The sequence below is a fragment of the Clavelina lepadiformis genome, chromosome 6 (assembly GCF_947623445.1).
Source record: "Clavelina lepadiformis chromosome 6, kaClaLepa1.1, whole genome shotgun sequence".
NCBI lineage: Eukaryota > Metazoa > Chordata > Ascidiacea > Aplousobranchia > Clavelinidae > Clavelina > Clavelina lepadiformis.
In genome coordinates, this window is record NC_135245.1 from 18,002,894 (window position 1) to 18,026,850 (window position 23,957).

At 35.7% G+C, this 23,957-nt stretch overlaps 3 protein-coding genes across 4 annotated transcripts; 2 read left to right on the forward strand and 1 right to left on the reverse strand.

Annotated features, from left to right (window-relative positions):
• Positions 1-356: 356 nt before the first annotated feature.
• Positions 357-17,809, forward strand: LOC143463214 (doublecortin domain-containing protein 1-like). 2 transcript variants are annotated; one of them, XM_076961632.1, is made up of 43 exons: positions 357-596; positions 727-781; positions 1,016-1,174; positions 1,979-2,091; positions 2,211-2,280; positions 2,395-2,547; positions 3,326-3,435; positions 3,543-3,678; positions 4,244-4,406; positions 5,382-5,581; positions 5,916-6,009; positions 6,186-6,339; positions 6,492-6,591; positions 6,718-6,850; positions 7,017-7,159; positions 7,310-7,444; positions 7,759-7,922; positions 8,134-8,224; positions 8,432-8,563; positions 8,766-8,908; positions 9,069-9,205; positions 9,503-9,558; positions 9,672-9,782; positions 9,981-10,177; positions 10,320-10,386; positions 10,463-10,533; positions 10,995-11,194; positions 11,369-11,467; positions 11,572-11,653; positions 11,729-11,845; positions 11,983-12,161; positions 12,666-12,813; positions 12,938-13,049; positions 13,366-13,558; positions 13,989-14,236; positions 14,385-14,519; positions 14,620-14,716; positions 14,907-15,057; positions 15,349-15,536; positions 15,798-15,901; positions 16,089-16,211; positions 16,474-16,696; positions 17,031-17,809. In XM_076961632.1, the coding sequence occupies exons 1-43, from the start codon at positions 502-504 to the stop codon at positions 17,207-17,209; spliced, it is 5,760 nt and encodes a 1,919-aa protein (XP_076817747.1). In that variant the 5' UTR covers positions 357-501; the 3' UTR covers positions 17,210-17,809. The 2 variants fall into 2 exon arrangements, with proteins under 2 accessions (XP_076817747.1, XP_076817748.1); XM_076961633.1 differs by having other exon boundaries at positions 1,982-2,091.
• Positions 17,810-18,719: 910 nt separating this feature from the next.
• On the reverse strand, positions 18,720-21,446 carry LOC143463270 (STING ER exit protein-like). Its single transcript, XM_076961711.1, has one exon. The coding sequence runs from the start codon at positions 20,105-20,107 to the stop codon at positions 19,454-19,456; it is 654 nt and encodes a 217-aa protein (XP_076817826.1). The 5' UTR covers positions 20,108-21,446; the 3' UTR covers positions 18,720-19,453.
• Positions 21,447-23,169: 1,723 nt separating this feature from the next.
• LOC143463277 (protein transport protein Sec61 subunit gamma) lies at positions 23,170-23,933 on the forward strand. Its single transcript, XM_076961719.1, has one exon. It carries the CDS (start codon positions 23,322-23,324, stop codon positions 23,526-23,528), a length of 207 nt encoding a protein of 68 aa, XP_076817834.1. The 5' UTR covers positions 23,170-23,321; the 3' UTR covers positions 23,529-23,933.
• Positions 23,934-23,957: the final 24 nt, after the last annotated feature.

Sequence of the window (23,957 nt, forward strand, 5' to 3'; positions counted from 1 at the left end):
GTTTAACTCAAATGCGATTATTGTAATCACACTTTTTTGATAACTTTTTGTAATTTTTAATTTAAAATTTTACTAAATTTTAAATAAAATTGCCTACATCAAGGTAGTTTTTAAAATTCAAAAAATATATTAACGCCATAAAGTAAATAAGATATCTATCAAACGATTAGTTTTGTATTAAAAATTAGAAGAATCTTTCCTGGTAGAACCGAACATTTTGCTATATACTATATGTTATAAACATAATTTCTCAAAAACAAAAAACATTCATATTTTACTCTATTACGTATAATTTTTTCAACTCTGACGTCACAAACAAAATGGAGCGGCGCCACCTAAAAATGTTTTCTTCAGCAATCATCGTTGTTGTGACAACGCGCGACGCTCCAACGATCTCGATCAACCAAACAAAAACTTTCTTTCGATTTGAATCGATTGATTGATTAAATCGGGTGTACCGATGTTTCATAGCTCATAGAAGATCTACACGGACAGTCAATCATGTCGCTTCGACATTCATCCTATTCGAGCATGGAAGATAAGATTGTGAAAGAATACAAAGAAACACTTGGAAAAGAGAAGAAAAAGCGAGACAAGTGGGTCAAATTGCACAGAATGGTTGAAATTGTTTCTTTTGAACTTTTAGATGGCTAGCATTTATTGCTTTGTTGGTATTCGTTGGTAGTAGTGCATCATTCTGTTACTGTTTATTTTCTTTTGTTTCAGAGCACATGTCGTCAGTCCTTATCTACAAAATGTTGCACCAAGGCAACATCAAAAGGTAGGCTACAACTAGCTTTGCATACTGTAAACTTATACTTTACTTGTTTGTTGTGTTTAAACATTAAAAGCTTCAGGTCAATTAGAACATGTGGCTGGATAGCCGTTTAAAGTATGTACATACCACAATACCAGTACCTTATAATATGATTTGCATGGTGCATTTCAATTTTTGATCTTGAAAACTGCATTTTGAACGCAATTTATAATGTATCCATTCTTGTTTTGTTTACAGCAAAAACGACCAATATCTGCCAAACCAATTGGAAAACAAAGTTTTAACAATCTTGAAGAGTCATCTGTTGAAAATACATCAAGCAAGATAATGGGAGCAGAAAGTGAAGACAGTGACGACTACTCGTCATCATTTACTGAGAGCAGCAGTGATTCAGAGGTGACTCATAAGAAAACACAAGAAACTATTTCATATAGAGCAGGCGTCAACAAACTTTTTTCACAGAGAGTCAGATAATTATAAATACTGACAATCGCGGGCCAAATTCCCACTTTGATCAATAAACTCATTTGTGATTCCGTGAGGTGGGCCGAAGAAATTAATCTTGCGGGCCGGATCTGGCCCGCAGGCCGTTGTTTGGTGACCCGTGATATAGAGTATAAGTTCTCCTTAATTTTCTATTAAGTGACGCAGTCAAAGCATGTTAACCTGAAGCTTGGAAGAACTACTTTGAATTACTCAAATTTTAGTAACTAAAAGTACCATCTGGTCCGTTTAAAAAAAAAGCTTTTAAGATACATGTAAATGACTCTCAACTTGACTGCCTAAATCTCATTTGGTTGCTTGGTATATTGATTGACTCAGAAATATTTTGCTAACCACAGGGCATGAGCAGTGCTTGTTATCTCAGAATTGGTTGAAAATAACCCATCCAGTTATGAAAAGTGTCTATGGTGTACATACTGGATCACATTGAAATAGGTTCTGATGTTTAATTGATGCTTGATTGATTAATTGATTGATTGATGGGTGTTGACAAAATGTCTTGGCAGCATCTTGTTTTATTCTGAAAGAATAATTTCGCCAATTCTACCATCTTTAGATAAATAAAATTTTGATAACTTAAAATAGTTTTATAGGCCGTTATTAACTTCCAGCTTCAATTGTATTTAGTAATAAAATATGTTTATTTGTGTTATATGGGCTTGTGTTCTTAGAATAACAACATTAATTGTTTTGCAGCAGGCTGACAACAGAATAAAAGAAAAGAAATTTGATGAAGAAAAATGGCATGATGAGAATTATAAAGCAGAAGATTATTCCAGAAGACCAAGACCCCAATCAGCAAAACACAGGTGAAGTATCACGACGATAAAAATGTTCAAATTGTCATCACTTACTATATAAACAAGTTAGTTCAACCATCTCATTTTGACGTACATAAAATGAGATGTTTATGTTTATGCATTACCAGCCGACAGCATGTTGCATCAAGTCCATATCTCCATAATGTGGCCCCTGAAATCAGATCTTTGTTTAAACAAGTAAGGTCACAAAACAGTGGTAATAACATTTGACATAACATGCATGCTTCAAAACGAAAAAAATTTGAATTTTCATCAGAATTTTAGCGTTGCTCAAATGAAAAGATTTTTTAGAAAAGGCCGATGTCTGCAAAAGGACCACGGCGGAGACAGGAGTATATTGTCGACTCCGTGCCTGCTCCTGAATCTACTGTTAAAGAAGAGATAAGTGGCGACGAAGATGTCTATTCATCAGCATTTGAAGATAGCAACGATGAGATGGAAAAGGTAGAATGTGTTTCAATCATGTAACAGCACTTTTTTCTCACATATACTGTAATCCATCTAATTGTTAACTTGGATCTACAGTCGACTCCGCTTAATTCGGACACTTTGATTCCGCTCACTTTTGGCCAAATTAAGCGGAGAAACGGCTTTGTTCGAATTAAGCGGAAAATCAATTGTTCGTTTCATGGTCATGCGTAAAGGCAGACAACGCATTTAAAATACTGTATTGTTGCGTAATAAATGAATTGCAGCTATGCTATACTGCAGTAATTGGCACTGATCGCATAAAACGTCTTTGTTTACTTTAGTGAGCAATTTCAATTTTTCTGCTAAACTTTTCTGTACCATTCTGTTCTACAAGATGGAAGCAATTGTACCGAAGTAAAAGCGACTATGAAGCTTGAACGGCCTTATATGAGTTCATTGTCAATTGTTACTGCATGAATCGTCATTTTTTCACCATAATCACTCATAATGCAATTGCATCTTGTGTTAAAACAAACGAAGTACTCTTTATTGTGACATAATCTAACGATAGGAATTGCGAACCTGTGTCCGAATTAAGCGGAGAATTGTCCGAATTAACAGGAGTTTTTTACGTTCATTTTTTACTTTTGTTCCGTTCCCGAGCATTTTGGCCGAATAAAGCGGTTGTCCGGGTTATCCGGTGTCCAAATTAAGCGGATTTGACTGTATATCTTTGGTTGGTGACAGTAATTCCATCAATTGACGATCTGGCAGATATTTAAGTGTCCAAACTGTTTTTGTCTTTGTGCAGAACTTGGAAAAATTGGTGACTGAAAAAAAGGAAAACAGTCTGAAAGAAACAGATAATAAAATTTCTAAGAAGAAAGTAACTCGACCATCATCGGCTCAGCTATTTCAAAGGTAACCTCAGTGAAATGAGGCGAAATGTTTGATTTGAGATGGCTAAAATAAACTTTCTTAGAAAAATTATAAAAAAGTCATAAATTTTGCTGTTATTTTATTTTTAGAAGTGATAATTTTCCTCCGAAAACTGATACTTCGAAGCCTGTATTCAAACGTCAAACGCAAATAATTACTTGCACTGCATATAAAAATGGGTCATTTGATTCATTTACAAGGATAGCTGCTGCTACCGTTAAACAGGTTTACTATTTTATTCGGTAATATTTTGACATTTTGTCAGTATTTGTAGTGGGTACTCTATGAGTTGTTGAGGTCTAGAACCGTTTTCTGTACTAGTTTTATGGAAGTCTTTTGTGTCAAAATTTGAAGCAAGTTTAGATCAAGTAATGAGTTATGTCTAACTAATTAAAGAAATACCCACCAGCCATTTTCAATTATTTTATGAGGGCATAACTGCTTAGTTTTAACATTGCATTCTATACAAGAAAGACCCGTCTAGAGGAATACCTACCTTAATCCTAAAACTAGGATAATTCAAACTTCGTAATAAGAATCCTACAAATTTTGACAGTGTATTTAATGCTGATGCCCATACTAATGCAAACTCACTAAATTATCTATAAATGTTCAATCTACTGACAAATCTTTATTTTTGCACAACTCTTTCTTGGACAGTATTATGGGACTATTTCGATGCAGGAATACATATGTGCTCTCATCTAAGAATTTGTCTTTTTAATGTTATTTCCTGATGAGACAGTGCCATAAATTGCAGTGTAATCACTTGAAGCACTTTCTTTAATAGCTTCTTGAAGATGCCACACTCAAACTTGGTTTAAATGTTGCTGCTAGAAGGGTGTTCTTATCGGATGGAAGTGAAATTTTTCGGCCACAAGATGTTCCGAAAGATGCTGATGTTTTTGTCTCCCGAGGAGAATCGTTTCGTGACCCATTCAAAGTTGCAAAAAGTATGTTGAATCTTGAGGAAAAATTTCTGCTTTTTGATTACATTAGAAGTGTTGTCATGACTCGAGTCACATTTTCTCATTACTTGTTTTGGCTGGAGTTAAATTTCCTAAATGACTTGACTTGACTTGTGTCTTGTGTCACGTTATGACAGTCATGACAACAAAAATGGAAGATTTAGGTAAAAAAATGATAAAAATCAAATATTTTTCTCAATAAATGTCAACCAGAAAAATTTAGAGATAGCCATGACATTGTGATATCAAACGTAATGCATGGTGTAACATCAGGATTGTTTTTAAGTAAAACGCATTGACTTGAGTCATAGTTTAAATGGTCTTGACTTGATTCGAATCACAACTCAAATTGACTCAGCTTGGTTGGTTGGTCAAGCGTTTTCCCTTCAAACATTTTTAAATAAAAAACCTTAGTCTGAAAGATCTAAAGTGAATTGTAAAAAAAAATGTTTCCGTGTAAACTATAAGTGATTAGTATATTTTGTTTTTCAATAGTTATTATAGTTTATTTGTTAGCAATCATGTCTGTTAGTAGAAATTTCTTTCTATGACATACATAAAAATGTCTATAATAATAGTAATTTTATGATATTTACTGCAGTATGTATATTATTTCTTACTTTTAAGTTAAGTTATTTATTTATGTGTTTGTATTCATTATGGTTTTTCCATTTTTGTACAGTTATATATGGATTCATTTGTTCAATTATATATATATATATACTGTAGCCAGTGGAGGGATTCAAATCACATCCGGTTCTCTCACTAGCAGCATGCCATATTGACCCGGGGCCGATATACACATAGGCCTATACATACGCTTGTTAACAACCAGTTTGCAAAGGTTATTAAAACTCCAAGAAATGGTTCGCTCGAACCGGTGCGAACCGGCTGAATCCCACCACTGACTGTAGCTAAATAATATGCTTCAAGGATTAATATTTAAATTGTCTTATCTAGACTTAAGAAGCTTGCAATCACCTTCTGCATGGTCAATGCAGGGAGTTTCTTTACCACCACGACGAAAACCTAGAACACCAAGTTCAAAACGAATTAATGAGTTGGTTGGGAAAAACACTCGTCGAATTATTGTCTATCTTAACGGTGAAGGATCAAAGGGTCACGAGGTCGTCTTCAATGAACAGAAACCCTCACACAGAGTGGGTTTAAGCATATTTTTTAAATGTCTTCAGTAGAACATCTATTTTGGTTACTTGTTTTTTTGTTTTATCTGGAATGCTTATTTTTGTATTAATAGTGCTCAACTAGAAATTTGGAAAATATTGTAACTTTTTTATCTGAAAACGTTTCAAATGTACCATGTTGCGCGTAATACTTTTAGTTAAAACAAGCAGAGATGTAAATAATACCACCATCAGCTTCAATTTACTTTTTATAAAATGCTTTTCGACTGAGATTTAGATTAATGCATTAGCCGTTAATTGTAACATACTTAATACTCAATTGCAATGAATTTGAAACACGTGTTTGCAGTTTTTGGATGATTGCACTCAACGATTAGGACTAAACACCTCAGCGAAGGCACTTTTTAACTGGAAAGGAGAAGAAATAAAGCACATCAAACAAGGTGCTTGATCAGTAGCAGTATCAATAACAAAAATTATTACAAGATGGTTTCCTCTGGTTTGTTTATTGGCATTTATATACACATAACTACTTTAGATATTAAGATATGTATCTGTGTATAAAATGTAACTCTATATATGATTGTTTGTTTTCTAACAGTGATATATTTGTTTTTAGTTGAAAAGATTGAGTCAAAAATTCAAGCTTGGGTCATGTATGGGCCCCTTTGGGTGTCAAAGTGGCAAGGTTTTAACCCAAATGGGGCGAAACAGTATGTCATGAGAGTGGTTACCAGCTTAAAATCACAGCTTCTGGAGGCTCAATTATGCAAGTATGTAGAAACCTGTGGAAATTGTTTCCACCTGTAACTCTTCAATGAATTATAATTAAAAATGCACTAATATCCGCTTTTTAAGCGAAATTTATGTCGGTTTTGATTGACCATAAACTTGTAAATTTAACACATAGCAATGATTTTAACAGAAAAGAACTTGAATTTGTGGAAAGGGAAGAATTTGACAAAGTTAATAATAAAGAAATACTTAACCTTGATGAAGAAGCAATCCCTTTGACTAAAGAGAAGGTTGACTACTTTGTTGATGTTTATAATTGAAACGCTAAAACTCAGTTTTATTCCTGTAATTGCGCAGTTTTGCTGTTTTCAGCATTTTGTCTAATTTACCTTGCCACGAAAATAAACATCATTTAGGTAATGGAAGACATCAAAGAATTCAGATTGCTCCTGAAAAAATATAAATCTCGTTTAAGACTTCTAAATAAGATGGTTGCTGAGCAAGAAAATCAAGGCATGGATTATTTGATGAAAAACATCAAAGAAATAGGTAACATTTTGTGAATAATTTGGTTATATAAAGTAACGTTGATAATTGTCAGAAGTTATAATTATCCAAATCTATATTTTTCAATATATCCTTATACAAATTTAAAAAGAAGTTTGAATATGTGTATGCGAAAGGGTTACCATGATTTCATGACAAATCTTTGTAGAGTGTGATGATAAATTGGTCGGTGAACACGGGTTGCGATTACGGATTTATGACAATGGTAACGATTTAAATTCACAAAACGTCTACCTTAATATGAGGGACATTCAGAGAGGAGCAAAAGATCCAAAGTTGATTCGCGCGAGAGTAAGTGATAAAGTTTATTCACATTTTTACAATGTCGCAATAAAAATATCATGCTAGAAACAGTGTTTCAATGCTAAATTCAGCTTAGAAGTGCACATACTACTTCTTTCTGCAAGTAAAACTAAATGAAATGAATATTTTTGGTGACAGTTTTTAGAAGCGTTAACATCCTGGCACAAACCTACTGATCCAAGTGGTCCGGCTCGTAGCACCGTCGTACGCCGATTGTTTGATGAAAATGGTGAAGAAATAATGGATGTTATGAAAATTGAAAATGAACAGCAAGTACTGAAGCAAAATCTACTCTTTGCTGCTCTTGTTTAACGTTTTGCAACTACCATCAATATAAATTTGAACTAATTAAACCTAAATTAACTCTGATTGGAAATTTATATAACTAAAGCTTCAAATTAAATGCAAGACACGTCAATGAAAAATAAGTTTAATTTTTATGAAAAAAGGATCAATTTACAAGCCCGTTATTATTTTGATTAAATTTTTACATTATTCGTATATATTATTAGTTATTCATTTATGTATTTATTATTAGTTATGTTACGGTAGAGGATCAACTTTCATTAAGCGCTCTTCCATGTTAGATATGGCTCTCATATGGTGAGGACTACAAACCTTCTGTCACTGCTGTTCTGACCCTCCAGTTTGAGAAAGTTGCAGCTGTGGAAATTTGCGAAGAAAATGTGGAAAGTGTAAAAGTTTATCGAGAACCTTTGGACGTCAGGGACCTTCCCGATGGATGTGAAAAGTAGAATTTTCATTAATATTGTTATTTTTTGTATACATATGCATGCTGATTGACTTTGTATAAAAACGTCTTTTTCGAAACCTGTTTGGAAACTATTTCACCTTTTGGTAGAAATTAGATTTAAATTCCGATAAAATTTACATTTTGTTAAAAGTTAAATATTAACTTTTCATTTTTTTAATTGTGTATTTTGCAAATTCACTTTTTACAGATCGAGTCAGTGGGAAATCGTCGAAGGATTTCCACCTGACAAAGTTCGACAATTTAATGATGTCGGAATCATTGAAAAGCACACTGCGCAGGTAGGTTAGGTTACATTAGTGGTTTACATCATAAATTACATTCTTCCAACGTTAAAGAACATATCATAAAACTACAACGGTTTCAATCTAGGCTTGAAAAATCTGTTTTTCTTTCTACTTGGTAACGGACTGCTTCATGAGTATTTTGAATTCAATGTAAAATCCTACCTTGTACTTGATCGGCTAGCAAAGGAGTTTCATTTTCAGGAGTCCATGAAACAGAAAGTCTATTCTCCATCAGACCACTACTTACAACATAAACAGGACCCATCGATAATTATGAGGCCAGCTTTAATATCGGAACGCAAGATGGCTGGATTGTGGCCAAAAGATTCTCAGGTGACGTTTAATGACTTTGTTGGTTACGAAAATAAGCAAACAGGATTTGGTAATTTTTGTTTTCGTCGTGCTTAAACAATCTTTCCCTGGGATAATCCAATTATCATAACATTATCATTAGAGTTAACCCACTGGAACATAATTTATCATTTTTCATTTCAACCCTAGTAGTCAAACACTAATCAACCACTTATTTTTTAAGGCATGGGTGATCAACAAGAATGGAAAGATTTACTCAAGAGCTTTCCCTCAACTTGCCCTGACCACCAATCACGATTGCCCGATCACCATTTACTTCAAAGATGGTTCTGTTGCCAACGGTTACCAACTGATTTTGAAAAAGAAGTAATTTTATTTATTTGTTACGTCAATGTTTTATTTATTATGCCAATTAAAGTTTTCCAGCTAGGTGGCGACTTTTAAATTGAATAATTACAGAGTACTTCATCTGTTAAGTTGCAACGTTAAGATAACACACGCCCTTTAATTCATTTCTTGTTTTTAGGGTCAAGTGGGACAAAGACTGGGGCTTCAGTGCTGATGGGAACATCTACTCATTGGTTGGAATAAATCAGCAGGTTTTAACATTTCTTGATTCGAACCTCATCAAAGAAGTCAAGGAAGGCGCCTATGCTGACGAAGGTAGACACTAGTGACAAATATAAAAATACGAATTTATAAAGTCATACACAAGCATTCAGAAAACGTTATTTTGTAGAGAATGTAAATGTGTTAATTGCACTGAACCGTAATTTAACAAATGTTTTTATTCATATTGTTAAGTAGCTAACTATAACATTTGTAGTGTTTATCATCTTGCTTGTTTTGACGTTGTTTTAATATTACACAGATCCAAATTAGATATAAAACATGGTTAGAAAACAATTGTTGTATCTAGTTTTTGCGCGATACACATTTCATGATTTTCTGCTAACACAGGTGACCCATCTTCAGTTTCAAATTTAATGCCAGCAGCCGACACGATGGCACAACAGGTAAAACTGGACACTAGAGCATCAGTAAATATCCAATTTTTTTGCTGTTTAGTGTGAGTTGCTGTGCACGTTTTGTGTATAAGTTATATGAGTCAAGGTTTTATTTTAAACAGGCATCCACTGTTGTGGTGTTGGATAAGGTTAAAGGTCAAAAGTCACAATGTCAGCGATGGGCGATCAAGCAAGAAAGTTTATCCCCACCATATCAATGGAAGCACACAAAGGTAACACACAAACGTGGTTGTTAACTATGTCTTTGTATTGTGGAATAAAAAAGCAGAATGTTTGACAGCACTCTAAGAGTAACTTTGTTTGTATTTTATTTTTTTTCCAACTGTATTGTGAGAAAGAATTTAATTGTCATCTAGCAATTGTGCATATTTTAACATCAAAATTTTCCTAATTTGATATGACAATTGCAGGTTGCTAACCCACAGTGGAGGAAACTTGCTTACTCCTGGCCTGTGTTGACGGATGGCAATTGGAACAATGACTACAGGTGGCCTATGGAGGGAACTTTCATTCCGAACGCACCTTCGTTGATAAAACAGAGAAGGAATTCTGAGGACGTGGAACTGAAGCTGAAAGTTTTAAAAAATGGAGAGAAAAACAAAAACAGGTATTAAAAGAATTTGTGGCAATAATGAATAAAAAAAAAACAATAAAAAAGCAATGGTTGACGCAACTTCTACTTTCATTTAAATTTGTTCAGCTTCATTTTATTATTATATTACTTAATGATAAAATTCATTTTTATAAAGCTTTGTCTGCATTGTCGCACCTGACCTATCAAGTATGCAGAAAGAACGGAAGAATAATAAAAAGCAGGTTTGTAAAAATGACATTCCAGATATTTTTTAACCTCAACTGCAGTGAAGTGGTTTTAATTTGATATTTCGTTCAGATTGAAGAACTTGAACTGAATATGTTTCTGGAAAAAGCAACATCTTTACTTGGCTTGTCTTTTGCTGCAAGGTAGCGTTGTGTGCATTGCAGATAACTCGCTGGCAACTTTAAATGACTTATTTATAATCAGATTTATAAATTCGCATACATTCTTGGTACACTTTGCATTTGTTTACTCTTAAGTAATAAGGATGGGTGTTGGCTTTAAAGTACTTCATTATACGTTCATGGGGTCCCACAAGAAACAATGTTAAGCAATAATTAAGCTTAAAAAGCATATTTCCATGGAACTGTCTTGAACTATTGTAATTTATCATAAATTGACTTTCTTGGCTGTTTTGACGGTGAAGTATGGCAATCCCTTATAGTGTACAATTGCATGTACATTGCACAGAACTTCACGAAAGATAATTGTGGTAGTGTACCCATAGAAAAAATTATATACTCTGTGCGACGTTTCCGTGAAAAATGAAATTAATTTTGCAAGACATGTAATTGAGACTTTTAATTCTTTTGAATGCTTCTCACAGGCGATTATTTGATGAAAATGGAAAAGAAGTTCCAACCCTAAGATCACTCAAGCGGAATCAAATTGTGTACGCATCTGTCGGTGAATCCTGGATCGACCCGAAAGTGACAAAAACCGAATACCAACGGCGACATCTGCTGGCCAAATTAACACACGATGTTTCGATGATTTCGGCGTATTGTGATCTACGAAATCCACAAGGTATCTTTGCTAGCAATATGTGCGCCCACCATGAAACTAAATATGAAAATAACTATGAATTTTTCTTAAGATATTTTACTGAGTTTGGTTTTTATAACAAATTAGTGTTCGATTGTATTGTTAGAAGATGTTTTAATGACCAACGTTTGGGTAACACTTTTTTGGAATTTGCAGATTTTGTAATTGAAGCTGAAAAGGAAAATACTGTTGGCTCGAGATTACTCATCAAAAAATGTTCGCTGAGGAGACACGAAAGGGAAACCATCAGAAAAGGTTTGTCTGGTTGCTACTTGCTTACATTTCTTTACAAGCACATGTTGCTTTTCTATAATTATAAAAATTTTAGTTTTATTATATCACCATGTTCATTTGCACAGATGAGATGAATCAGGTTGACGAAGTTGACAAAACGTCAACCGAGGGATCAGAAGAAAGTTTTCATATTGCCGGAGACGCAAGGTAAAACTAATGTGATGTAAAGTCTAAAATTTTAACAAGACAAACAAAAGATCAACAAAAGTTTGTCATCACTAGTGCACATGAGAAATCGCACTTGCGAAGCGATCAAAGGCTTGAAGCAAAGAAATATTCCTGGCAAGTTAATGAGCAAACACCAGAAAGCACAAGTCAGGAAAAAGAAGCAAAAAAGAGGTACCTGGTAGATTTTCACAAGTGTACAAATTCTGTTTGTTCGGCAAATACCTAAATTTAAAGCATTTAGCATAGAAAATCCCATAGTTTCATTGCTATTGACTCCACTTCAACATTTCTTCTCTATTTCATTGTAGAAAAGTGCCCCAGCGTGAACCAAAGCAAGGTGTTCCCCAGCAACGTTTCAAATTTTCTGAAGGATTCATAAGTCCCGTCTCGGAGCCAAATCTTGCGTTCGGGGTAACTGGAATTGACCTCGACAATTTATCTGGAAATGTGGAAGTTATTCTTTGCAAGAAATCAGTCGATGATCCAGGTTTGAAGAAATCTGAAAATTTCTATACTGACTTCAAGGATCCTTACTCTTCGAGTTTGGAAAATTCCGCAGTTTCTAAAATGTTTTAAAAAAACTTAGAAGGAAAAAAACAAACCCAACAGAGTAAATAAATGGTAAAAATGCGACTGCAACATTGGAGAGTAACTTTAATCTTGTTATACTCTTGACATTTTCTCTGCGCCATTCTACTTGTATGCGTGCAATAATGGTGCCATACTGTAACAATTGTTAATATCGCTACTCTCGTGATATTATGGATTGATCTAAGTCGATAAGACGTTCGGCAGAATCTCTTGTATTTTAGAAAGCCATGGGCATGAACGTAATACTCCACAATCGAATCACAATGCACAGCACAACCAAGAAAGCACATGGCGGTAGCATGGCCAACATAGAAATCTTAATAAGTAATTTTTACCTATCAACAACAATTATTTGAGAATTTTTGTGTTTTTATTTGTATTTTCTGTTTCGCTATTGCAGTGCAACAGTGGGAATTGACAGAAGATGGTTTGATTCGACTGAAGTGCAGCAACAGACTGGTTCTCGGCGTATCGATGCCTTCGTACAAACCTGATCAAGACAAAGAACTGACAATCGACAATTGTCTTGTCACCGTACAAACCTTGAAGTTAGTGGGACTTGGTCATACCTTTGGGCAATACGATGCCTTGATAGTCTGATTCTGATTCTCGATTATACAATTTGTTTACGAAGTGTGGAACAATGACAATTTTGTAACTTTTCTTGCACAGACAAACCAGTCATGGTCGTGCCAATCAAAAATGGTTGTGGGACCCAGTGTTTAACTTCATTGAACCTTTCCACTCCAGCATCACAGACAAAGAAATAACTGCAGCTAATTATGTGTGTTCCTATGAAAATTATGAGTGCCATTTTAGTTGTTTGTTGATCATTGAACTGCATCAATTTGAGGTTGTTAGGTTATTTGCTTTCAGCCAATTTTCGAAACTGTTTGCAGTAAAATTGTAGACAATCTGAGAACATGAAAAAATGCATGATTGTTAAAAAACAGTCGTTTACAATATAAAATTATTATTTCCTTAATCTTTACACAAGTTCCAAATTTTGATAACCTTACTTAACTAAGCCTAAAAACAACTTGACTACTTAGCATACGATGCGACTTGTCCTAAAGAAATTGAATTCCATTTTCGAACAGGTTTCGCTATGTACTTACGCAGTTGTAGGCTCCGAAGCGCTGAGTCAGGACGGTTACATCACCGACATTCCCGCTGAGTCACCAGTGGTCGTCTGCAGTTCGTGCGCAAAGGTCATGCGAGGTCAACATCAACTGACAAGGGCTCCAGAACAATGGAACTTCGTTTGTGCGATGGCAAATCCAAGAAAATTCGGTCAGTTTATAAAAATACATTTTATTTTAATGATAGGGCCACTGTTGTACTAGTAGAATGATGCTATTTGAGAAAGTTGATGGTTGAAAAAATGTTTAGTTGTAGCCTACTGTATATTGCAATTTGCATCGCGAGAAAACCACCATTACAGTGTATGACAGAAGAAAGTGGAGCCATGCAATGATTGTTTATAACAATTGTGAAGCATTAAAAATATTAAAAAGACGATTTAAATGTTTAGCCATAAAGGTCATAACCTGTTAAGAAACATTTGTATTATAAAAAGCAACTTTAAAAAGTGTCATTTTACTTTCGTCTTTGCCCGTTCACATGGTCACGCGCTACAAGCAACCAAACTTGGACTTGGGCGTCAAAATTAAGATTTTAATCATTTTATTCCGGCTGTAACAACGAACACCTACCCCAACAGGTCTGAAGCAATATGGCAGTTTCTCCTGCTTGAACGGCAAAGTTGACCTTTCAACTTACGAGGCCGACACCACACTCAACCACTGGGTGGCGCAGCTGGAAAAACTTCGACAGGAGACCAGTCTGCGTTTGCTTCATCAAGAAATCCAATCCACCACCTTAATTCAAGCGTGTCGGGTTGCAGCGATGCGGAACGGGGAAGGCAGACTGCGTGCTCCTGAAATCATCGTCGGCACGAGCATATCAGGGGTAATATAACAACGAATCCATAACATGGAGAATTTGCTGTTTAACAGCAGTTAATATTCTGTCGTTCTGTTTGTAAATGTAATTATTACCGTTTCCATGTGATTCTTTTGAAGTTTTGCTCTGATTTTTGCTTCTCCTGTTGTAAAAGATTCTAGAGCAATGCACTCAACGTTTACCGCTGGGCACGGCAGCGCGACGACTTTACACGAGCGACGGAATGCACATCTTGCACATGGAGCAACTGATTGAGTGGGCGAGCAACAACTTTTACAAGCAACAGGAGGTGAGAAAAAAATTCTACCGTGCTCTTAAGCACCTTTCAACATAGCCTAAGATTATACTGCGATTAGGGTTTAAGATAAAGTGGCATTTATTCGTCACAGGAACGAAGTGTCATGCTGGTGGGGGGAAAGAACGTTTACGAAAGGGGAGAACCCGAGGGAAATCCCCTTAATCTGGACACTCAAAAACAGGAAGACGGTAGGAATAAGTAAAGTAAATATGAGCCGGTTTCACCCCAAAATCTTCATATTTTTCAATTAGTCGCTGGTTTGTATTAAAGTTACTCTATGCTCCATGAATTAGTCAAGCTAAGTGCAACGTAAAGTGTTCGCTGATTTTGAAATCAGTCTTTTGCTTTTTTTCAAATGCGTCACGTGATCATTTACAGGCAACAATTCACGCGAGGGAACCCCCGATCACATTGCAGCGGAAGCAGGTATAAAGGTCACGACCTCTGACCTTTCCAAGAAATTGAGGCCGCCTAGTGGTAGGCGAAAGGCGTCGATTGACAAATGTTCTCGCGGACAGCAGCAGAGCCGGTGAATGAAACTCCGAATATGTTAACACGTAGAGAAAGTTTTCAGTTTTTGAAAATAGCTTTTTGACTTAGAATGTATTTCACGAAGTTAAGGTTTCACCTATATCCTCATTCAAGGCGATTCCAACGCACGATAATTAAAAGTTGTTAAGCGTCTATGTAGAACCCCACCAGTATAGCTGTTGACAGACATATGAAATCTTAGTTTTATTACGTTCAAAAATGGCATAAACACAAATACAGTAGCATGCGTTAAAACTGACGACGATGAACCTTCGTTATTCCTGCACAGAACTCAAGAGGTGCCACTGTCCGTCATTCTTCGAGAACCCGTCGAAGTGTGGGTGTCCTGTGGTGAGAATTTCATTCCACCTGCGACTGCTGAAAGGATGTTTGAGGCTAATATAAAAGCGCAAGTGAACCGGAACGAAGACAACTTGGTGCTCGACACGGAAAAACATGTTTTACGTCATTTGCAAGGTAGAGGAAACGTGTCCATCGTTGTGGTCGCCAAAAATAGCTATTGTTCATGACCAACCCAACGTTCTAAAGATTTAGACTTCCGTTAGTAGATGTTGCCTGTAGAATAGGGGAACATGTTTTGGGGTATACTATAGAAGACGATATGTTACTATCTTGATGGTTATTCCCCACTTATGAAACATCGATCGTTTAAGCTAAAGCGCGTAGCTTTTATCTTTGACAATATTCTTGTCTCATCATCGGGCATTATAAATATAGGTCGGCGTTTCAAAGACATGTCGCCGACCAGATTGCAGGCGACGCGACGCCCGTCAAATCCAATCCTAGTTGAAGGTGGATGGATGGAGACGACCAAAGACGAAGTATGACGACATACTTGTAATAAATTTTTTTACTGAAAACAAAACATTCTTGGCTGCTGGTGTTAGTCTGTCACATATACACTCCTTTGTATCTAATGCTATAGCTTTACCAAAACGGTTGTAGGTGTTTTTGGGTCGATTTTTGAAATCGTCTCACAGTTTAAGATGCGAGTTTGATCATCTATAGGCGACGAAGATGGAAAAAGTTCACAGGCTGGAGGAGCATTTGGCAGAATCTCGGCCTCTTCATCAGCATCCGAGGACAAGAGGAATCAATTTGAATCGGGAGCTTTATCGACAAGCGAACAGGGTTTGAACATGTTTTTCCGAAATATAATAGCTATAAGTTATAATAATAGCTTGAGTATATATGATATTGCTATTTGTTAATGTGTAAAAGCGATTTTGTGGCACTGCAGTTGCAATAAAAAATGATTACTTGCCATATCAAGGTGGTGGCCGACTTTAAAAACTCCGCCACATTATAAAGTTTCGAACCCAGTAAAAAAGTATTTATCCAATTTAAGTTATCTATTTTTTTCACTTTTACTCCAATTTTCTGCCTTATTCAGAAACGGGTTCTGGTCTATCTAAACGGCGATTCTTCCAAGAGGGCACTGTACGTTTGGGGCGAATCGATGTCCGAGATTTTAGCGGACGCTACGGTCCGTCTTGGAATGCACAGACGTGCCAGGTTTCTCTATGCGGAAGACGGTTCAAAGGTCACAAACTTTGACCTGATCGAGAGAGACTCTCTGCTGTGTGTGACAAGCGGAGACCCATTACGAGGAAGGCGTAAGTTTATCATCAAAAGTTTCCCGCTTTGCTATAAAGTTGCAAATAACTCGTCTCAATTGCTTCTACAACTGTATATTGTGAATTTTATATTCGTGTTAGTTACCGTACTTGAAAAATGCAACTACATTATACTTCACTAACACTCGAGAAAGCGTTATCTGTTTCCACTTGGACCTTTTAAAGGCATTGCCATAGTATGTCCAAAAATATGAACTGGTAAATGGAAGTTCTTTCCCGTCTACAAGATAATCCAAAATAATAAGAGGGAAAATTGCATAAGAAATAAAGGGCTCAATAAATAATAAACTCAAATAAATAAACTCAATCGCAGCCAAACAGAGCAACGTTGAAATGAAAGCGAAGTGGGCCAGGATTAGAAAGCAGCATGGAGCACAAGCCACTGAGATCGTGATCAATCCGAAATCCCCGGAACCAAACCCAGCCCACGTAAATCCGTTCGGACCTGCCGTCCCTACGCCGGAGTCCCTCACTTGGGAAGAATTAGAGTGATTTGAAGAATTCTGAGTTAACCCCGGGAGTCTGAGACGTTTTGAAATGATTTTTACGATGTTAAATATATGCAAGCTTGTCACAAAGTGTTGATGATTTCCGCAATGAAATATGTTACACCGGAGTGTTGATTTTTTGCAAGCATTTACAACGTTGCTACCACTGGTTTTAACAAGCCAAATTTAAATATTTTTGAGAAGGGAAGATTTCGTTTATTGGGTCATTTTTAAAACTTGTTCATCATTCTAAGACTCATTTGAAACAGGTTTTGAACTGTGAAAAGACTGACTCTAGTATAGTCATTTATGACTAAAATCGTCTTAAATCATGCTTTGTTTGTTTCGTTTGGTCATCATGTGTTTCTTTTTTCTAGCCAGTAGGTTTTAATAGTTAGTGTGTCATGTTTATTGGTACTGTATTGTAATGCCAAGCAAGTAAATTTGATATTTCTGGCAATTCTGTAATCCACTGTACAATGGAATTATAAATGTTTACCCCGACCTATCCTTATTATATGATTACTGTGACTTATAGATTGTTATGCTAGACATTGCATATGATGATTTTTGAATATTTCAAATAAAATGTTGCGAATCACAAAATACTTAACGTATCAGTATCAGAGCATGAGTAACAAGTCCATAGCCAAGGTAAAACTTTTACCAAGGCAAAATATATCAAGTACGTCCTGGGTTGAGTATATTGTTAAATGTAGTTAGCGCTAAAAATGTTTTGTGCCAGAATTCCAAGAACTTCTGCAGGCAAGTGTCTCATTTGCTGCAACATAGCTATGGCGTAGATGAGTACAGGTAACCCAGTTATAAATTAATTTTCCAGTGAAGAACAATTGCAAGACGTTTGTTTACAATGGCAGTTACTTCTAATCAACAACATCCACTATTGCATCTACAAACTTCAGCATTTACATAATATTTTATAGGCTTTTGTCGGTGAAAAACACACTTCTGACAGCCTCAAAACCAAGATCATAATATACAAAAACATCGTCACGTATCCTAAAACACATCAATTCATTTAAAAATTGAGGGCTCTGTTGATCTGCATAACACTGATCATTCACTGCACGACAAGCTTCATTGAGTTATATCATTCAATAAACATGGACCATGCCATAGAGAAATGTCCAGAATAAAACATAAGTAAATATCGCTCCAAACTGTCCACTTAGAAGTAGTTGCCTTCGAGATAAAAAAAATCGTTTCGATTCCGATTTTTTTCCACCGGTTTTCAACACTAAGCCAGCAAATAGTGCCAGTGCACAGAAGATGTAAAACGCAAAGCCAACGAGTCCTGTTAGTCCAAGGATCCCAGCAACAACACCGCTTAATGCAGATACAGAGGTCCTGGCATATTCAGCCGTTGACATGTTGAAACGAACCATCATTGGATTGATGTACTGGATTGGTGGCATCCTGCGCTCCTTTCCCATCTTCCCAGGATATCTTGAGCTCATTTTTATCACTAAAAAGTCGTCTCTATAAACAAGACACTATAAAAGACAAAGAGAAAGCTTAAAATTAATGCATTTACAACAATTCAGTATCTGAACTATAATTAAGAAAGAAGGTTTTGAATGTAAACATCGGTTGTGAATAAAACAACGAACAATTCAGAATCTAAGACGAAAAAATTTGCATGAAAACTTGTTATAATGTGACCATCGACATCATAAATGCAACGGTGAAAATACAACCTTTAGTGGGGATTTTAAAACATCTTGAGAGCAAAGTGTTGAGATTTACGACGCATATACAAAACAAACAAAAAACAGTAGAAAACTCAGACATGTTCTTGAATCAGTAAGAGTGAAGCATTCAATTTCAGAAATATATATACTTCGCTCCAATAGGCATCATCAGTGTCTTATACCGTTTGAATATTATGATGATCACATTTAATTCCAAGATATTTAAAATCTTTTTGATGTCCATTACTTTATCGCAATATATCGGGAAGCTAGGATGTGTTTTACTGAAGCTTCACTGCACTTGTATATAGAATTCTCAAGTTAGTCATGGTTGTCTACAATGAATATACTTCACCATCAATAACACTTCAGAAAAAAGCTAACTTGGTATGCTAAACAAAACAATCTATTGTATACACATATTGACCGGCTGGAGGATTTAAAAAACTGTGTACAATTCGTCAAAACTCAACAACTTAATAAAAAGAGAAAAATAAAAATCGATCACAAGTGATTATAAGGGTTAAACAAAAAAACTAAACTTTGTCAATCAGTGTTCCCTTGTTCCTTTTTGCTTTAATATCATCCACAGTTTGTAAAGACTTCCTTTTTCCAATCATTCCTTTGCGCTCAAGTTGTTTTTCAATAACTTTTGCATTGGCTGCGTAACTATCAGCAATCTCCCGTGCTTCCAATGCATCTTCATCTTCGTCCATTGTCGACACAGTAACGGAACTAAACTTGCCCATGTTTTTAGTGTGCTTGACTAATTTAACTTGTTTCGGTTTGTCCATTTGCTTGTAGATGTTTGTCTTATAAGAGCTCTTGCTCTCTTCCACCAAAGCGCCTTCGAAAATAAATCGAACATTTGTTTCTTTTTCAGAATGCCTGTAGTAAAGGGGAAGGCTGCAGTGTTTACATTTTTCTCGAAACTGCTGTTCGATACCGTCACTCCAACGCAGGTAAATTGCCTCCTCTGTTTCTACATTGCTAATACGATGCGCGTGTTTGGTCTTATCAACCACTCGTGCTTTATCGCGTTTTCTCAGTGGAAGACGTTCCAAGACACAGTCCAGGATAAGCACCATTTGTCCACATAGGCAGTAGTAGGTGTATAAGGGTTTTTCTCCATAAACCTCCTGATCTTGTGAGTCTGTACATACCACGCTCCGAGATACTACTTTCGGCATTTTCCAATTAATAGTAATTATAGTAACCAACTACATAACCTAATAAAATTATAGCTGATGTACAGGTTAAAAGCTGAAAGCATTCAAGTCCTCAATGATAAAAAACATATTTTGGGCAAGTGTAGGCGTATCTGATTGTGATCAATCCTGAAATAAGTGAGTATTCAGCTTGCAGACTAATATCAAGCATTTTGTTGGCAAAAACAAGAAAAACTATAAAAGTGAGTACTATAAAAGTGCACACCCACAGAATGCCTTTGTATACTAGACCACAGCTACGCAAGTTGTGACATCATCTGGTTGTGCACTTGCAGACTTGGATAAGCTACTAGACCCGAAAAATTTTGGCTCTAGGCCTAGTACAAAAGTGCACAACCGGTTGTGCACTCCTGCACTAGATCCCAACTTTTATTACAACTCTGGGTTACTTTACTTTTACATATATTATATATAAGAAATAAACAAAAAGATTTCTTTTTTAATACTGGGCATGTACACAAAAGGACTGTAAAGATATAATTTTACATGAGAAACACCATTTTCTGTGCAACGGAACTGCAATAAATTGCATGAAATTGGGTTCTATAAATAAAAAATACTAGTTGAATTCTTTAGGCAATTAAATACACAATAGACAATTTCTAAAGACATTGCATCTCAAATCATGTCAAAATATTCTCTAGGGTTTAAAGCAGTTATTGTTCTTCAAAGACAAATTGATTTGATAGCCAACTTTTTCAAAGGAAAACACATTCCAAAGCTAAAACTCAAAAGTATGCCAGTTTTTTACCAGAAATCGTACGCTCAAAGCGTGAATTTGACCTGATGAGTAAAACCAAGAAATGCGCCAGTTTAACATGGCACCACCAGCTTCGAAGACTTAAGTTTTTGTCTCTTTATTTTAAACTGGCGGTAAACAAAAAATACCTTATCTGTTTTCTATTAAAAATCAGCATGAACAACAAAAAGTATGATGTGCACGCTGAGTGCAGGTCTCTGGATGACTATGGCTCCATGAGTTACGCACACACGCGGGCGGCGGGCCACGTGCCAAACTTTTCACTATCGGACTAACCTATGCTAAAGCCAGCTTAACCAACTGCAACAGGCCCATGGTAAAATTTCAATGAAATCTTTAAAACCGTTCACTTCACACGTACACTTAACTTTAAAGTGGTTATTTTGCCGTTTTAAGACTAGTTCAAGAATTTAACTAACGGTAGACTAGTCTAATCCAGCTAGTGTCAAAATACTAGGGATGTGCCGCGAGGAAGATTATTCGGGTTCGTGCGAACCCAAATATCATGAAGGTCGACACGAACGAATCCCGAATCTATTCGTATTAGAACCAAACAATAAAATTGTTAATCAAGCTTGGCCTGCCACCCGCATGAAGCTAGCAGAAATTTTCTGGCAGACAATGTTTGCGAGCTTCATAATTATCGAGTTGGCAGAATTAGATTCAGATATTTTTCAATGAAAAATATAATGATACCGTAACATTTAACATAGAACATTTGTAGCACCCCGCTTGTCACTATAACTACAAATGGTACCAGAAACAAGAACATACTTCCGAAAGTCACTTCTTAAACGCACGGCTGCTTACAACCTTTGAGGTGTTGGCCACACCTCTTTGGCTTGTAAGCTAACGGCAGGCAAGGACTACCTCTACTACAGTGGTGACCCCAAGATGAAATGAACACGCAGCCTGATGCTGATAAAATGGAAACAGTAGTCTGTTATTTTTCTCTCTCGTTCACTCCTAGCTCTGATCATAGCAATATGTTAGCGGTTCTCCAAGACATACTAATAATACTTAATGCAGCTTGTCAGGAATCGACGGTGTCAACACTATTGGTGACGCTTCTTCTTCGCAATGAAAAAGTTTCGTAGCGGCCTGCTTGTCACTACAACTGCAGTATTGACCTAATTGGTATGATAAACGAGAAATTACTTCCAAAGGTCACTTTCTAAACACACAACTACTTACAAACTTTAAGGTGTGAGTTGACACTGTTTGACATTTTTCTCATTGCTTTTAACAGACTTGAGGTAGGTAAGGATTACTTCTGCCACACATATCTAACCAACATCTATTATTAAATTTTTAACAAAGATATTAAAAAACGTAATTACAAATTATTAACTCTTTATAAGTGCAACAGCAATTGTAGAAGACATGATTAAAGAACAAAGCATTTTAAAGCAGTTACAAAGCAAGTGTACGCAACCAAAATAAATAACACATGAAACCTATAAAAAGTCACAGAAAATGCATAGGCATGCTGATGATTTTGTTTAGTTTTGTTTTATGGAACACTGTCAGAAATGCAACGTGGTTGTGTTTGTCATCGGAGATCAAAAGGAATTGTAGACAAAATACCAAATCTGAATCAATCATATAATCGAAATAAATGAAATTTATTTTTTAGTTATTTTATTTTACGCCATTGACTTTGGAGAGCGAAAAAAGTTGCTAACCTTGTTATAGCAACACAACATGAAACTATGTTCACAGACAACAACAACAGGAAAAAAAATGGCAAAGCCCGGAAGCTTATAACGTGCGAGGTGTTATTTGTACAGTGATGCTATAACGATGGGGGATTAGTACGGCCACCAAAAAAATAAACGTAATGGAAACATTTAATGCACGATTAACTAAACTGAAAAATAACGACTTGCTATTTACCAAAATGAAAATAGCCGAAACAGAATTAACTGGAAAAAGAAACCTTTGATATAAGAACCCAAATCAACCTAAATTTCTATGCTTTAATTCAGTAAATTTCCGTTTCGTTATTTTCCTATGTGGTTGGCATATTCCGTTTCATTTTTTTATGTATAGGTTTTTTTCTTGTTTCTTATATCCAGTTACTCGAATTTCTTTTTAATTATTTATGCTTTTATTTTTTTTATGCAAAAGATTCCGGGTTAATTAATTCTATACCAGTTGTTCATGCTTCCCTTTGCATTGTCGAAAACAAAATTCAAAAAGGAATGCACAAGTACGTGTGCAAATAAAGTAGCAGATTGAAAGAAAATAAAAATTATGACGTAACACTTGGTTGACGTGGACAGTAGAGTCTCGACGTCACACTTAGACTTAGGATTCGTGTTAGTTATACGAGTTGATCGAGAAGGAAGATTTGTAATATCAAGTCTCTGAGCATTTGTTTTTATTTTCGAAGATAACGAAAACTTTATTAGCATGGATCAAGTTCTAGCTTGGGTCGACCCAGCAAAGCAATTTGCGAAGGATTCTGTTCGTTTGGTCAACAGATGCACGAAGCCAGATCGCAAGGAATTTCAGAAGATTGCCGTTGCTACAGCCATTGGATTTGCCATCATGGGATTCATCGGATTCTTCGTCAAGTTGATTCACATTCCCATTAACAACATAATTGTTGGAAGTTAGACGGCAAGAAATAGAACGATGTACATTTTTTATGAACTGGAAATTTATTGGCCTTATCATTTTAAAGAATTAGGGCCACGGTGTTAGTCTTTTTTGAGACTATGGTGTGCAATGTTTGTGTTTTAAGTTATTCTCTGCCTGGTTAGCAGCATACAAAAAGTAAATGAGATAATACATTGACATTTTAAAAATGTGCGTAATCAAATTCATTGCCTGATTGCGGCATTTTTAAACTTATCTTAAAACCTATTTGTATAGATGTAAGTTGAAACAGCTCCCATGATTTTAGTAGTGTAATAGCATATTGATTGTTTTTCTGATAGAAATACTACTGTCAAATTTCTACTAAAAGCTTCATTACAGATTAAAAGCTCATGTTTTGTTATTAAAATCTTTAGTGACACATACTTGTGTGCTTTTTTTGCTGTC